Source organism: Tetrao urogallus, assembly GCF_951394365.1.
Source record: "Tetrao urogallus genome assembly, chromosome: 2".
Classification (NCBI taxonomy): Eukaryota; Metazoa; Chordata; class Aves; order Galliformes; family Phasianidae; genus Tetrao; species Tetrao urogallus.
Genome location: NC_136814.1, coordinates 65,702,747 through 65,718,651, shown reverse-complemented (window position 1 = coordinate 65,718,651; position 15,905 = coordinate 65,702,747). Strand labels below are relative to the sequence as shown.

General features: G+C 42.8%; 1 protein-coding gene across 1 annotated transcript in view; it reads right to left on the bottom strand.

The window, feature by feature from the left end:
- Nucleotides 1-11,009: 11,009 nt before the first annotated feature.
- The window catches only part of WASF1 (WASP family member 1), a gene marked incomplete at both ends in the record, with an annotated part of 30,238 nt that continues 25,342 nt past the window's right edge, over nucleotides 11,010-15,905 (bottom strand). The window contains 3 exons of the mRNA XM_079550127.1: nucleotides 11,010-11,167; nucleotides 12,743-13,380; nucleotides 14,688-14,867. Of these exons, the coding sequence (XP_079406253.1) occupies nucleotides 11,010-11,167; nucleotides 12,743-13,380; nucleotides 14,688-14,867 (976 nt within the window). The remainder of the gene's footprint in view (nucleotides 11,168-12,742; nucleotides 13,381-14,687; nucleotides 14,868-15,905) is intronic.

The following is a 15,905-nucleotide window of genomic DNA, read 5'->3' as shown; positions in this document are numbered from 1 at the left end:
AGGTGTTGTCAAAAGAAGTTTCTTCTGTTGGAAATTGAAGACAAGTGTAACAGTAAATCTGCAGACCGCTCTCCTTTTCAATAGCAATCTTTGAATTTTGACACCACGCTAATTCTTCTTAATTTGTAGGAAGTTAGATTCTTCTAAAGTATTTATGATTTCTCCAAACAGTACAGTATTTTGTCTTAAATGTACATGTGCAGTGGCAAATAAGGAAAACGAGAGAAAAATAACTTTAGGGTTCAACCTTTCTGTACACTCAGTGTTCTATAAATGGCCCACAGAAAATAATAAAGTTGATTGAATTACGCTGCCAAAATAAACACATCAGAAAGACTTTTGCGGGGAGAATTTGGGGATTAAATGTGATCAGTGTGCCAAGCACAGTCCCAAGACTTTGAGCAGCCTCTCAGCTCGATGTGACTCCTCTCCCTGTGTCCTGATCTGCTCCTTACAGTCAAAGACAGTCTTCTGGGAGATAGGTATGTGCAGAGCAACCCATTGCATAAAGTTTCACTCATGATGTTTAAACAGAGGGTTGTAAGAGTAATTGGCTGCTGCCTATTTGCGAACTAGAACAGCTAATTGCATTATTTTCATCTGAAATGGAACTGGAAAAATTAGCCAACTTGGCTGCAGTTGCCATGCTGCCCAGCAGCATCAGTTCTACAGGCTACCTCAGCTGTGAGATGTTTTTGAAGGAAATAGAGGCCCAGCAGCTCTGCAAAGCATAGCCACCCTCTCACCTTATTTAGGTGAATGCCCAACTGCTCACTTTTGCGCTGAGACTTACCCTTACACTGGCAGCTATTGTGCCACCCAGAAAGTCTCCATTTTTCTTCTTTCATAGGGCATTTTTAGAAACTAGGAAATGCTTTGGCTCTGCCTTCATAGAGGGGACTTTCTACCTAACTGTAGGATGCCTGCTCTATTGGTAAAAGCTTCCTAATAATGCACTTCCATCCTGCTGTTCTTGGTCTAAAATGACCACTCATTGCTTTACCAGAGCATGTCTAATATCTGGTGTCAATGAAGCTTATTCATCACGCAGGAAGCAGAGGTGTCCTTATGAAAAACCTGACCCTTACCCTGCTTCTCTCAGTGGGATTTCACTTGTGAGGAGCTGTGAGGATGTCGACTCACAGGAGACTGGTCCCCTTAATGCTTTTGTTCTACTTCTCCCTTTGCTGCACCTCGGAAAACTATAAGAGGGTTGTGTGAGTTCATCTGGTAGAGATGCAAACAAAAACGAGGAGTCTGTCATAACTGCAGCTTTCTTTGTCTCCTGCTGCTTCTTAGAAGAATCTGCAATCATAGAATCACAAGGTTGGAAAGGGCCTACAACATCATCTAGTCCAACCGTCCACCCATTACCATTGCTACCACAAGCATATCTCGTAGCTGCTCATCCAGACATCTGTAAGCTACTGGCAGCTTTTGTTGTCTGTCTGGAAAGCCCTTCAAGAGGAAAAAACACAATGGCAGGGATCTTCTGTGTTATGTCCCAGGGTATTATGTCCCTAAAATCTTGGGTTTTGCACTTCGGGCATAAACACAGATGGATACCTCAGATGGATGCAAACTTACTCTGCTGATGCTCAACTTTTCTCCACAGGGTACTTCTCCATGTTCACTTGTGTGTGAAGGCGATTCACCCTCAGACAGTCTCTCTTTGTGGTCTGCAATTTTCTTTTTTTGTTAATCAGAAACAGAGACTGACATGTCCACGCTTACCTCCATGACTGTCTTGCCCACAGGCAAAAGAAACATTTTTAAATGGTCCAAGCCAGCTTTTACATCATCCTGCCTCTATTCTTTTCTCCAATACCCTATGACACTCAGACATTCTGTCCTGGCATCACCTCTGTTTGATTCTACACAGAAGAAAAGTTGTTGCTCTTGCTTCCTCAGATTACTCCCAGGCAGCCTTGCCTTAATATCTATTTCTCTATTACCCTCCTTAAAACCATCACAATTTCTCGGATGTTCCAGCACTTTGGACATCAATAAGCAACAAGGCCATGGACAACCTGCCCCATCCCTCACCTCACCCTATCAAGATGCATGTCTCCAGAGTGAGAGACATCTCATTCATCACTCCTTCCACAAGCTCCTCTGTGCTGTAATCCTGTGGTTGCCATCTCTGATTTTTGAAAATGTTGCTTCACCGGCAGCCTTCCACAGCAAGTCACCAAAGTCTCCTGGGAGCAACACTGTGAGCTTGAGGGGAGCGACAGGTTGAGTAAACCCTTGAGGTCTCTTTCAGTGCTGCTTTCCTGGGCCACTGTTGCAGTTATTAACATACTTTACATACAGAACTGTTGTTCTGTATTTGCTCTGTGCAAATAAAGAAATGGCAGGTGCTTAGACATTACAGATATATCAGATATACAGACAATTCATTGCTTCTGTAGTAACTTTGTGATTAGCTGTGTCAGGTGCTGATTCTTCTCCAGCTCATACAGAATCTGCACTCCAGAACAAAGTCCATATATGCAGAATTGCCTGTGAATAAATATACTGAGGGCTTTTTTCCCCCGAAGCATTTTCTACAGAGTGTCAGCATCCTCCTAATCAAACATTGAACTCTGAGTTTGTGTGTGTATACACAAGTATTTTTTCAAATTGAGTTTTCTTTTGTTGGCCCCCCTTGCATGCACAGCACTACCAATCATCCATCGCAGCAGGAGGGGCTCTGCCACATTTCCTATTAACGATCGCACCCAGATGAACTCCAGGCTGTCACAGAGAAATTGAAGTCGCCTGAGGAGAGCTGTGTCTGCAGCATTGTTGCTTGGGCTTGAGGGCTTGCTGGGAGACACTGTGCAAAAAGAGTATGGAACGAACAGACTTTGTCCTTTAGCTAAATCTGGGTTTGGAAACTGGCAGCAAACAGGAAAAATATCTGAAGTGATTTCATAGAAACAAAGAATCGTAGAATCATAGTCATAGAATCATAGAATCACAGAATGGTTTGGCATGGAAGGGACCTGAAAGTCCACCCAGCCCCAACCCCTGCTGTGGGCAGAGCTGCCCCCTACCAACTCAGCTGCCCAGGGCCCTTCCAACCTGGCCTTGAGCACCTCCAAGGATGGGGCACCCACAGCTTCTCTGGGCAGCTGTGCCAGTGCCGCACCACTCTCTCAGCAAAGCATTTCTTCCCAACATCTAACTTCAATCTCCCTAAATTTCCACGGAGGGGCTCTTTATTCCAAATTATCTATGACCACTGGGAGGGTGATTGCTGCTGGACTGAGCACTTCCCACCTACACAGTGTAAGTGGTCACCTGCTGGGCAGGGATTGATACTGGCAAAACTTAAGGAAGTGGAAGGCAATCTCCTGGAGAAACTCAAGTCTGGTCACTGTACATGCTCTATTCCAATCAGCTTCACATTGTAGAGGCTGCAAATTGAATCAGGAATGATGGGATAAACAAATGGGGTCAAACTCTAGTCCATATTATTAGGACACTCCCATTAACAATGGTAATTGTAATGTAATGGTGTCTGGCAGCAGAATTAAGGTGGTTGTGCATGTATATATCTGCACAAGTCAGCATCTGTAACCTTAGAAGACCGGGTTTGTGGCTCTGAGAGAGGTCAGGATATGAGGGATTTTAAGAGATCATCTGAGTCTCTTTCTGCTCAGGTCATTTGGGAAACCTATGAGACCCAACAAAAAATAATGCTCTGAGAGACTACAGAAATGCTTTGCTATGAGAAAACTGGAGTAAAAGAGAGAAGATTGATCCCCTAAACTGGCAAACAACTCAACTAGCTTCTACAGGTGGTATATACACAGCCAATAAGCGAATCAATATGTAATAATGCAGCAGGTAACAAGCTGATGAGTGAGAAGCTGAGTGTGTTCATATGGGATGGATCACATCAGGCAAAATCAATAGTTGCTTTTGTCAAAGTTATAAGGTTGGTGAAGACAAGTTGGCATTTATCTAAATTACAGCAACATTGGACAAAGAGTCTTGCAGAAAATCTGCAGGGAGGCAATCTGTTCGGATGTTCATGCTATTGAGTTTAAATTAGACAAATAAAACCCAAATATTCCATTCTCTGGAGCCTCCGAGAAGTACTGTACAGGATGCATCTTAGTAAGCACAATGGACCAGATGCTGCCTAATACCTACGGAGCTGTGCAAGAAAGGAACTCCAAAACCCCTTTACTTTATGCTGCTGCACTAGTGCTTGGATTTCTTTAGCTTTACAGGCTTGCACTGCCTTGTATAACCTGTGTTTGCTAGGGTTCATAGATGTTCAGGCACTGAGGATAAGATATTCAAGCTCTTATGGGAGGAGCTGGTTACCCCACGCAGAATCATCACTCATTCCTATCCTAAATATCTGTAGAGTGCAAGGCTCTGTGTGGTAGCAGAACGATTTCATAGAGACGAATATAATTTGGATTTGCCTTTCCACGTACATGTGAGCTCCATCCTATGGACAAAATGTGCAAAGCAACACAAGAACTGAAGGGAGAAAGGAAAGGTGGAAAGATGGAAGGCTCTTTCGGCACCAGGAACGTGTGAGGATGTTCATAGAGATGCCTGTCCCTGGGGTAGACAAGCAGAACATTGCAGCGAGGGCCCACAGAGAGGCTGCGGGAACACAGAAATGTTTCTGCCTGTTGTGGCTTTTCCTTGTGGAGTAGGGGAAGGAGATTCTCACAGCATTTTCTTACTGTATTGCTAAGAATATTCTTGTTAGGAAGGCGTGTGACAGAGTAATGTACAACATTAATATCCTAATCCATGGACAACTGACAAACAAATCAAAACAAAACAAAACAAAACAGCAGCAGTTTAACCAACGTAACCAGTCTGATTTATTGAAGCCTGTAAAAGGCACCTGTGCCCAAACAAGCTGAGGAAATTGCAGGCACAGGTGCCTCAATATCCGGTTGCTGATGAAGGTTCCAATGTTTACCAGAAGCAATTTTACGAGGTGGGCATCGGCTTGTTATGAATTTAATGGGAACCAGAGGTGCTCTGAGGCCACGGCATGGGGCCGCATGGACAATGCCATTGAGGAGGGGACATGGCTGCAGTGCTCAGCACAGAGCCCACACCCTGCCTCAGCTCCGGGCCTGACCTGCCCTTACTCGGCCTGTGGGCAGGAGCCCATCAAGCGGTACCATAAGAGACTTTGTAAAATGAGGGATTTGTTTGGACATCTGCACTGATGGTGTCCAAACCTTTGTAAAGAGCACTGCCCCTGTGAGCCCACAGACTCACAGTACTCATTGAGGTCTCAGCACGGCTCCTGCCATCTGCCTGCTGCTTCCTAGGGGGAGGGAAGTAACCACAGAGGTACTGCTCCCCTCCTGCCCCAGGGCTTCCCTGCTGAGCTCTTCTGTGTGTTTTCCCAAAGGATTCTCAGGGGTTCAGTTCAAGCGGGTCCTTCGCACAACTAAAATACTGAAGTTGTTGAAGCTGTTTAAGGATGGTACCGACCTGTAAGGAATGACACCTGTAACACCCTGCATTTCTCATGCAGCTTTCCTGCAAGTAAGAGCCCCTGCAGAACCACCACCGCCATGCGGAGGAGCAGCCTGATGTGAACACAGCGATTTGTTCCTCTGCAAACCCCAACACGCTCCAGTCTCTGCCCGCAACATCAGCAAACCTCCCAGCATTCACGATTTTCTTTTCTTTTCAGACGGTATTTTTGGAAACATTGGGAAACCCCACGGGAAAATACCGCAGGAAAGAGATGAGCTTCCCCGCCTGCGGGGCGCTGCTGCCCCCTCCCGGCCCGGCCCGAAGTGCGCTGCCGAGGGGTCAGCCTGGACCGAAAGGCCACAGACATGCAGGAGGTTGCAGGGCTGTTGGGGGGTGCTGCAGAAAACATAAAGATGGGTGGAGATGTTTCAGGAAGGCTTGAGCGGCTGAGAAACCGCATGCTCCGCTCTCTGTCCAATGTAGTTCAGAGCTTGTGCTTCATCTTTTGAAGAGGACCCGCGTGAACGGAAGTACAAAGTGCTGCACCTTGGTGGGGGCAATCCCAGACACAAGTACGGAGTGGGAACTCACTTAAGAGTAAGCACAAGGACAAGGACTTGGAGGTTGTGATGTGCAAGAAGCTGGACATGAGCTAGCAGTCTGCACTTGCAGCCTGGAAAGCCCAACTGCATCCTGAGCTGCATCACAAGAAGTGAGGCCAACAGGGAGAGGAAAGGGATTGTTCCTCTCTGCTCTGCCCTTGTGAGGCCACATTCAGAGTATTGCACCCGGGTGAGGGGGCTTCTAGCAAAAGAAAGGCACAGAGCTGGTGGAGCAAGTCCAGAGGAGGGTCACAAAGGTGGTCGAAGGGCTGAAACAGCTCTCCTATGAAGAAAGGTTGAGGGAGTTGCGCTTAACTTTCAGGCCATCTTCCCTCCCAGCACACGTGAGTTCTTTTGAGGTTTTTTGTTCCAAGAGCCCTTGTATCTTATGCCAACTTCATTAGCTGGGTTTATGTGGTCACTAAACTGCTTGATAGAGTATTATGCTCACAGCAGGAAATCATTTGCTATTGTGGTGAAAATGAGTGTTTCCTACCTTTGTCAGCACAGAGAATTACATTATCGGGGAAATAATAACCAGCTGAAGTGGTTTTTTGATTCATGGTAATTGCTGATAATATGCAGATTACTTTATGGCTTTAATTTTTCAGTCTCCCACTGTTTGCTTGCTAAACCTGTGGGGAAAAAAAAACAACAGCAATAACAACAAAACCAATAATTTAAAACAACAAGGAGAGCATGCAGCATCCCATCAGAAAGTAAATGACAGGAACAATTCATGAGCTGCATCCTGGGACTTTTGGCCATACATAGCCAGGACATCAGATGGCTGCTTGTGAGCACCCAGGGCAGCCTCAGCTGCAGCCCTCACAGATGGTATTATTGGGGCTGCAGTGGTGGCTGGCCCCAATAAAGAACCAATGAGCACAAGCAACGGTAGGAAGAACCCCTTCAGTTTTACCTACCAATCATGTTTTCAAACACCAGAATAATAGAACAGTTTGGGTTGGAAGGACCTTAAAGCCCATCCAGTTCCAAACCCCTGCCACGGGCAAGGTTGCCAAAACATAAAAAGAGATTCAGCCCAAGAGTCAGCATTAAGCTATACGAGCATGCAAATTCCCTGACTCTATGCTACTCTTGTTGAGGGTAGGGGACTGGGCAGCTTGTTATTTCAGGCTGGTTGGGAAGTGCGGAGCCAAAGTAGAAGCAACATAGCTCTGCGTGAGGCACAGCAGAAGCAATGTGGGGAGCCCAAAGGAACCATGTGTTGGTCTTGTCAATCTGTGATGAAGGAAATGGCTCGCAAAGGAGTCACTAAAAAGAAAAAAAACCAAAACAGTAAACAGGGATAATTTTGGAGGGTTTTTGTTAGGATTTGTTGTTGTTGTTGTTTTGTTTTTTAATAATACTTTCATAGAGCTGTGTTGAAACCACTGGGTTTCAGCAGTAACAAAGTCTGTCTACTGAGAACGTGCAAGTGATTTGGTAAAAAGACCATGCTGTCCCTCTGCCTCACCTGCCAGTGCAATGAGGGTGTGGACCATGGTGGAAGTACCCCAGATGGTAATGCATTAAAGCAGCACGTGAAGACTCTTGTGTAAAGACATGGCAAAGGGCTGGAGGAGTTGACGGACACAGGTGGCACAGCCAGGTCTGAGCAATGGGCCAGAGGCTTCTCCCACCTTGCAGAGGAAGCCCTTGTGCTTTCCATGAGTCCTACACCACGGCAGCACCCTGTGCTTGCCAAGCTGGCAAACTGAGCTGGTCCCAGTATGGCAGGGACCTAATCTAACCAGCTGCAACACAGCTGGGGCCACAGGTACCTGGTAGTATGCCCACATTCCACAGCACATGCCAAAGCTCAGCCCTGTGACAGTGTCAACAACCCTGAGAGCTGGGCATGGCACCCCTCTGCAGAATTCACAAAGGGATGGTTTTGCCAGCAACAGTTCAAAGGGTTTAAATCTGCCTCCTGCTTGTCTGGTTCCAATGTAACAGGAGATTACATAATCCCTTAATGGTACTTCATATTTAAAGGCGCTGTTCACAATGTAATGCTAAAAAAGAATCAGAATTACATCTCCTTGTCATTTTGGTTTCTTCAGTACTTGTTCTCATCCACTCATCTATTTATTTCGTGTTACCATGATTACTCCACTGTTACTTTACCATTTGATGTAACACTTAAATGATCACTTCTGTAACTCTGTCTTCTGTTGCAGTTCTGTCCCCCAGTATCTAATACTGCTTCTGTGCTTTTATTTTGTTCTTTGCTTTCCCTCTTTTTTTTTTTTTTTTTTTTTTTTTTAAGAGAGATCATTTTTAACAATAATCTTACAGCTCAAGAAAGGTGTGAAGTTTTACAGAGCTTTCTCTTCACTTGCACTGAACAGCACTACTGAGACATTTCCATGGCAGACTTTGAGCCTTTGATTTTAACTAACTTCTGTAAATACAGAACCTATAAACAGTTCAATACAGGAGACTTGATTTTGCAGCTTCCAAGACACAGCGATCAATAATCTTTTACACAGCTAATAGCTGGCACAAGCAGCCCCCAAGCAGCATTCCACCAAATGAGAAGGGCAGACAGAACCTCCAGAAAGAGGACCACAAATCACAGCAACTACAGAGGCCTGACTTTGAGTATATCTGTACATGCAAATATTCAAATCCAACAATCACCTCTCAGTCCTCGTGAATCATGCTATCGCTGGCTGGAGACCAGTTGCTATGGCAGAAAGCTGTAGCGATGGCAGAAGGCCAAGAATCCTGTCTTTGAATTCCTGCCTGAATTTAACTCCTGACTTTTCTCTGACAAGGTTCATTAACTTGTGACTCCACCAGATGAAATGAGTGCTTTGTCTGCCCTGGGAACCAGTTGGGAAGAGGTACTATTAATCACCTGGACAGTGAAACAGGTCAATAGCAACCATTTATCAATCAAGACTTTTAATATATTCAAGCCAAGTATGTGATAACTGCAGTTATGTAAATTTTTTTTCCCCACACTAGCCCTTGGGCTTTCTTGATGCTATGCAACACACCCAGCTCATAGATACCAGATGCAGTCAGCACACCTACAGGGCAGATGTGGTGGCACACTGAGACCATCAGCTTTGAGCAGTGCCAGCCAAGGCACCATGATGCTGTTCAGCTCAAGTGACAGTGCAGGCTGCATCTAGAATATCTAAAAGGAAAACTGCAAATGTAACAAAGGCACTACCCTTGCAATGGAAAAATTCTTCAATTAGATAAAATTACAGCATAACCTCTGAAGGTGACAGAGAAGCTGGAAGAGCTGCTGTAGTCCTACTTGTCTGCATTTCTGGAGATTTGCTCGGTCCCACAAACAGGCTAATAGCCACATGCCTCTGCAAATTGCTCTGCATCCTACAGAACACAGAATCACAGAATGGTTTGGGTTAGAAGAGACCCTTAAGATCATTTAATTCCAGCCCCCTGCTACAGGCAGGGACACCGTCCTCTAGACCAGGCTGCTCAAAGCCCCATCCAGGCTGGCCTTGAACGATTCCAGGGAGGGGGCACCCTCAGTCTCACTGGACAACCTGTTCCAGTGTCACAGTAAACAATTTCTTCCTGATATCTAATCTAAATCCACCCTCTTCACATCTCATATCTCACCTTCAGAAACCTTGTTCCAACTTTAAACATTGCTTTCCCACTACTTGGTAATTCCATTTTCCAGGACTAAGTAAGTAGAGCACTCTTTAGCTTCTCATGCTTCCATTATCAAAAGAGTTTTGACTTTATGTTCACACTCGAGAAAGTTATTCTAGAGAATGGAAACACAAAAGCCCTGTAACTATTCAATGTTGTAACATACACAACATTCTCAGTACTTAAAAAAATCACTTTGCAGTATTACCCATATTCTTAGCAATCTATCACTGATTGTGATTTTGACCGCTGTATCTCCACTTCTCAAAATACAATGCCAAAGCTTCTAAAAAAAAACCAACAAAACACTTAAACCATATTGACCACAAGTTCTCACTTTTTTTTTCTTTAACTAATGGATCACATTAAGTTTTCATCTTCTTGTATCACTTGATGATAAGAGTACATACGTTGTTTTTTTTGTTTAACATAGGTCCTTCAATCAAGAGAATACTTACTGCACCTCTGAAGGCCACAGATTGAATCTGTGATATCCAGGTATGCCTCAGTTGTAGCAGTAAAAAGCAGGCTTCACTGAAAGAGCAACAACCAGGAACATTTAAAATGAACCATTTATTAAATCAAACTGTTATTTTAACAGTTACATAAGTTACACAGCATGTTTAAGTCAGAAGATTTCACGAAGAAAAAAATTAAACTTGTATTATGCAGGCAAAAATAGTACCACACAATATGTACCTGGGAGGGAAGAAGGGAAAGGGGATCTCTAAACATTCAAATAAGGCCATAATTATTTAAAAACAACAATAAAACAATAATAAAATCCCAAAAGATCAATTTTCCTTTCAGTGTGTTCAGTGCTGCTAACTATATGTACTTCTATTGTACAGATGTAACTGAGGCAGTGATATCTCAATAGCTAGGTTTAATGTTTTTAAAACATTACAGAAGTGGAATAAGGCTCATTAGTACATACAGCTGCCCTCGGAATGTCAATCTCAGTTGCCTTCATTAACTTAAAATTCACAAAGTGCACAGTTAAGATATGCCAAAAAATTGAAACTGCTACTCTACCAACAGCTGCCCATGCTTAATACTTAGTGGTCTATTGGAACAAAGTATGTTCTTCCAAAGAAAGAGATGTGTAAGAAAAGCCACTGTAAAACATTTAGTTTCAAAAGATGCACTAGGAATTGCTTGTAAACTGAAAAGTAGAAAAACATGGATTAATCGTGTAAAGAAAAGAATACAAAAAACACTAGAAATGACCATCAAACTTCCAAAGAACAAGCACCACAATGGACATTAGCATTCGATTTTGTAGCGTACAGCAATGTATTAATTTTACTCTAACCAATCCACTTCATCAAATTCTGAATCATCTTCCGAATCACTGTACTCTACAGCAATGCGACGAGAAAGTATGGTAGCAACATCGTTCTCAATGCGCTCATGTTTCGCTTCTTGTTCGCGTTGCTCTTCAACTTTACGCAGCTGAATACCTGAAGAACATCAAATCACAGAATTGTTACTGCCCTGCTTTATCGTTATACAAAGTATTTAGCTCATGAATCACTGAGTGCTTTGCCAGCAAAGCAAAGACTGAGGACACTGCACTGTCCTCCTCAGGGGGAAGTTCTCTGTCAGCTCTTAGAGAGGGGAATGTCAGAATTACTGCTGCAGATAGGACCACCAGTCCTACTACAACATCCTGTTCTTGATTTCCAATTAGAGATACATCCATATTTTTTAGCACCATTCTAAGTGATTAAGCTGTCTTACTATTAGCGTTTTTAACACTTTTTATACTCTCTCTTCATGGCTTCAATTAAAAGTTAAAGCTATTTGGGTATCCTAGCAAGATACAATTCCCTGTAACTCAGTTTTGAACGTGCAACAGCCTGTTTTATAATAAAATATTATGTAAGTCAAATACAAAGCTGAAATAACGTACACTAATAATATAAGAAAGCTAAATGCTGGTAACACAATTTGAAACAAGACAGAGATTGTGTATTTGGGGATTTATATTCATGACACCATAGACTGACCTAAATCCTGTACTTAATAGCCCCCCCCTCCACTGTCAGGTGATAGCACATGTACTGGGGTGGAATTTAAGCTATGGCAATTGGGCCTCTTTCTTATGCAAGATTCGGTCAAAAGCTTTTTCAGGGATCAGCTAAACTGCACCAACAGGCCCTCCTTAGTTTTTTTGCTGGTCTTCTCTACTACTGTTGGTACAGACAATACTACTCTATTCAAATGTTATCAATTCATGTGCATTAAAAATTACCTCAAATAAGTGTTACAGACTATGGATATTGCAGTACAATACAGATTCCGTACTGTGTTGTAGAGGCACAGGAAAAGTAGAAGAATGTAGTTCAAGGAATATTTGAGAAAGAACCGCTATTCAAAGATATCACAAAGTCCAACAGCAGCACTCAGAGTGCAGCAGGGATTTGTCAGATTGTAGATCTGACAACTCCTTCCCCTGGATGACCAGGAAACATTGCCCTGGGTCTCTGCCATTCACTTGCACTTTGTCAGCTGGGAAAGTGCAACTGCTCTGTTTAACACCACTGTGTGGAGACATGTTCAGACTATAATCTAAACACCTTTAGGTCTTTAGCAGCGATTTCTGATGCCCTTTAGATGTTACCGTAGTACATTGATAATACGATCAAAACATTCATTGAACTGCTCTGCTTTTATCTAGAAGTCTGTGAAAATAAATGTTCTTGTCTTCTACACAATCTGCAGGCTATGAGAAATAGGCAGACAGAAATGAAGAGATAATCTCCAAAGATGATCTATAAACACATGTACACTTCTTCCGATCTAACTTAACAGAGAATCAGTTTTGCCATCCAAACTAGAGATCTGATAAGTGCAATTACAAACTGAAAAAAAGAAAATCTGTCTATTTGGCAGTCTTCACGCTGAGAGAACAGAGAACAAAAACAGAGCTAAGACGCATTTCTCTAAACTAACTTCTTACATGTTAAATATTCCATCTTTTAAAGCCAATGAGGATTTATTAAGTTTCTGAGATCATTCTTTTTGTTCCATACCTTTCCGTATTGCTTCCAGCAGCACACTTCTAGCATCACTGATTACAGGAAGAGTTGAAGGGTGGCGCTTGGGTTCAGGAGCAGGAATCACTTGTGATGGTGGAGATGGAGGCATGAGAGGAGCATGAGGGCCAGGGACAATGGTTGTGGGAGGAGGGTGAAGAACAGGAGTGGGATGAGAAAGGGCTGCAACTGTGACAGGAGAAGAGGGTCGAATACCAGGAGGTGGCAAGGGAGGAGGTGGAGGTGGTGGAGGAAGTCCCTGTACTTCACCTTGAGGAGGAACTGGGTGGACTGGTACCGCTTCACACACTTGTGCAGCTCTAGTGACAGGCGGGGAGGGCTGTGCCAGGGGAGGGGCAATTGGAGGTGGAGCTGGATGTAAGACCCCAGGAGCTATCTGGAGAGGAGCTGGCGGAGGTGGCACGGCTGGGGCCTGCAGAGCAGCAGCGGGAGGTGGGGGAGGAGGTGGGACTGGGGGAGGCGGTGTGGAAGTCATCGCAGCTCGTAGTGATGAAGTGGACAAAGCAGATGGAAGAGGTGGTGGTGGGGGGGGAGGAGGAGTGGGGCTCACAAACACCGGTGGTCTGCCTGTCGCTGGGGACTGAGGACGGTTTTCTACCAATCCAGTAGTAGAACTGAAAGAACATGACAAAGTTATTGAGTAGCAGAGTGAAAAAAATAGTAATAGATTAATTTCTACAATTAAAGAATACTGAGCACTGGCCATTAAAGAATGTTATGTATTATGATGACTTCAAGGTAACCTCCGTTAATACATGTAAATTCTCAGTATGCAGTATGCATCAGTCTTCCAACAGACCTTTGCTCACATCCAACTATTAATCAAGTTTATGCAAACCTGCATCTTTATCAGATGTTTCCTATGGTGAGTATTATTCTATCCTCTCAACTCTGAGTAAATCAAAGTTATTTATCTGAAGTTATTTACCTGAAGGGAACTAGTGGTTGATTAACTGCTTTAACCAACAGAACCTAAACCAAACCAATTAACCCAAACCCTCCAGAACACTAAATGCAATGAGTAAAAGCAAAATGCACATTTAGGGTCTGATGACAGAGTGAGTGAGGCTTATATTAAAGGTCATCAGTTTTATCTACAGAAGTGTATGTTTATATGCTAACTATTCATTACAGTGCAATGAATATGTGAATCAAATGCAAATAGGAACAGTAAAATTACTTTCCAGAAAGACCACTAGAGGATTTCTTTCAGCTGCTGTGGTAAAATTAATTTTAAAACTGTTGCCATTCTGCATATATTCTCCTGGGGAGTAAAAAGACATTCTTCTTGAGAGAAGAATATCTCATGGACGAAACAACTCAACTGTCCTCTATTCCAAACTGTACATACCTGACCCTAAACTAAGATTTTTGATACAAAAGTACTAGCGGGGTGAAAATATTTTAAGTATGTATCCAGCTCTGGAAAGGCAGAGAAATGAAAATTAAAATAACAGAGGGGAAAAAAAGTCACTGTAAGTTAGCACATGGAATGAATGCGTAGTTTTGTCAGCTAACCTTCTTACCACAGTACGTTCTTCCTTCCATGTATGATGAAACACAGCTCAGTAGTACAAATGTCAGATTTCCGGATTTTCAAAACTCCAAAACTGAATGTTGAGATTCCAACATCATTCAAAGAAACATTTTCCAAACAGTTATCCTCAGAAGGTTACACAGGTAAAATACCAATAGCTAGGTGGCATCTGTTTCCAAAACTACACACTGTGAGACTTAGGTTTTAACTCTTCTCCCCAACTCCTACATGGCCCTGTGGCTGTGGAGAAGTCAGGCTGCTGGACTGACACAGAGTGTACGTACCACCCGGGCCACACAAAAGTAACACTCATAACTGTTAGTGGGGTAGTAGAAAACAAATTTCCCAACAGGACTGCATGTGACTTGACCGCTCTTTACCTACCTAACACAAGGAGGCACAGGTTTCACATCTCCTGTACCGTGCATTGGAGGTGGTGGTGGTGGTTCATGTGGTCGGACCAACACTCGCTCTTCAGCTCTGTTCAGAAGTTCAGACATCTGGCTATAGGGTAATGCAGAAAGAGAATATGATCCGTCCATATGGTCCACATATGCTTGAGATCTGTAGGAAAGCAGTGAAAAACGATCCTTTGTTAAATCTAAGTATTATTGCTCTCTGTTACTGTTTTATATTTCAGTTTTGTTTCTGAATTCCAAGATCTTCTCTTCACTAATGTTGTATATTATATACTTAATGACTTTTTAATAATATATCCAATTTCCCATGCCACTGCTTCTAGCAGCTCAAAGGCTCAGTGCTTTTGACAGGTATATCAGACAATTTCTACATTATATGCCTGATCTTAGAGTTCACGAATCACGTTACTTTGATTTAGGTACACATATCAATACAACCAGGAATATGCACACAGCAGTATGTTATGCAACAGGCATTATATTTGTAATAGTTTCAGCTCCTAAAACCCAGCATATGAGCAAACACATTCTTTTGTAACATTCTTTCATAACATCCATCAAGTGGTAGAATTTACAACTGAATAATTTAATTGATCTTGTCAGAGGATCTTCATTCCAGTATTTTAATCCATACTCCAGCATTCTCTATACTGGAGAACACACTACTTTAGATCCAGTATTTTATAGCTATATAATAGATGCAAAGAAGGTAATCTAAAGAAGATTTACTATTGAGTAGTAACATCAAATACAGCTAAATGCAAATAAAGACAGCATAAAATAATTCAACTTGCAAATTTAGACACCCTTTGAGGGCCTGATCTGCTAGAAAATTTTAATTAATCACTTAACTAAAAATATTAATAACTGCTTAAATGTCTCAATGAAATATAGATGAAATGTGTTTGCAGAACACTGCCCAATGCTTATAGAAGTATTTCACCTTTATACGTACTGCTACCAGTGTAATATCCAAGACTATTAAACAATCAGAGGGCAAAACTATTACTCTGTTATTCAAAAGCACTCTGTTCTTCTATATCTGAATAACATCTTCTGCACACGCAGTGCCGTCAAGCACTACTGCATTATTCATAATTTCACTAGTGTTACTGAGATAATCAAGGTCTTGGTGAGGGTCCTGGCTATAAAAGGAGTCCTGCAAGAAGTATGCCTAATATGA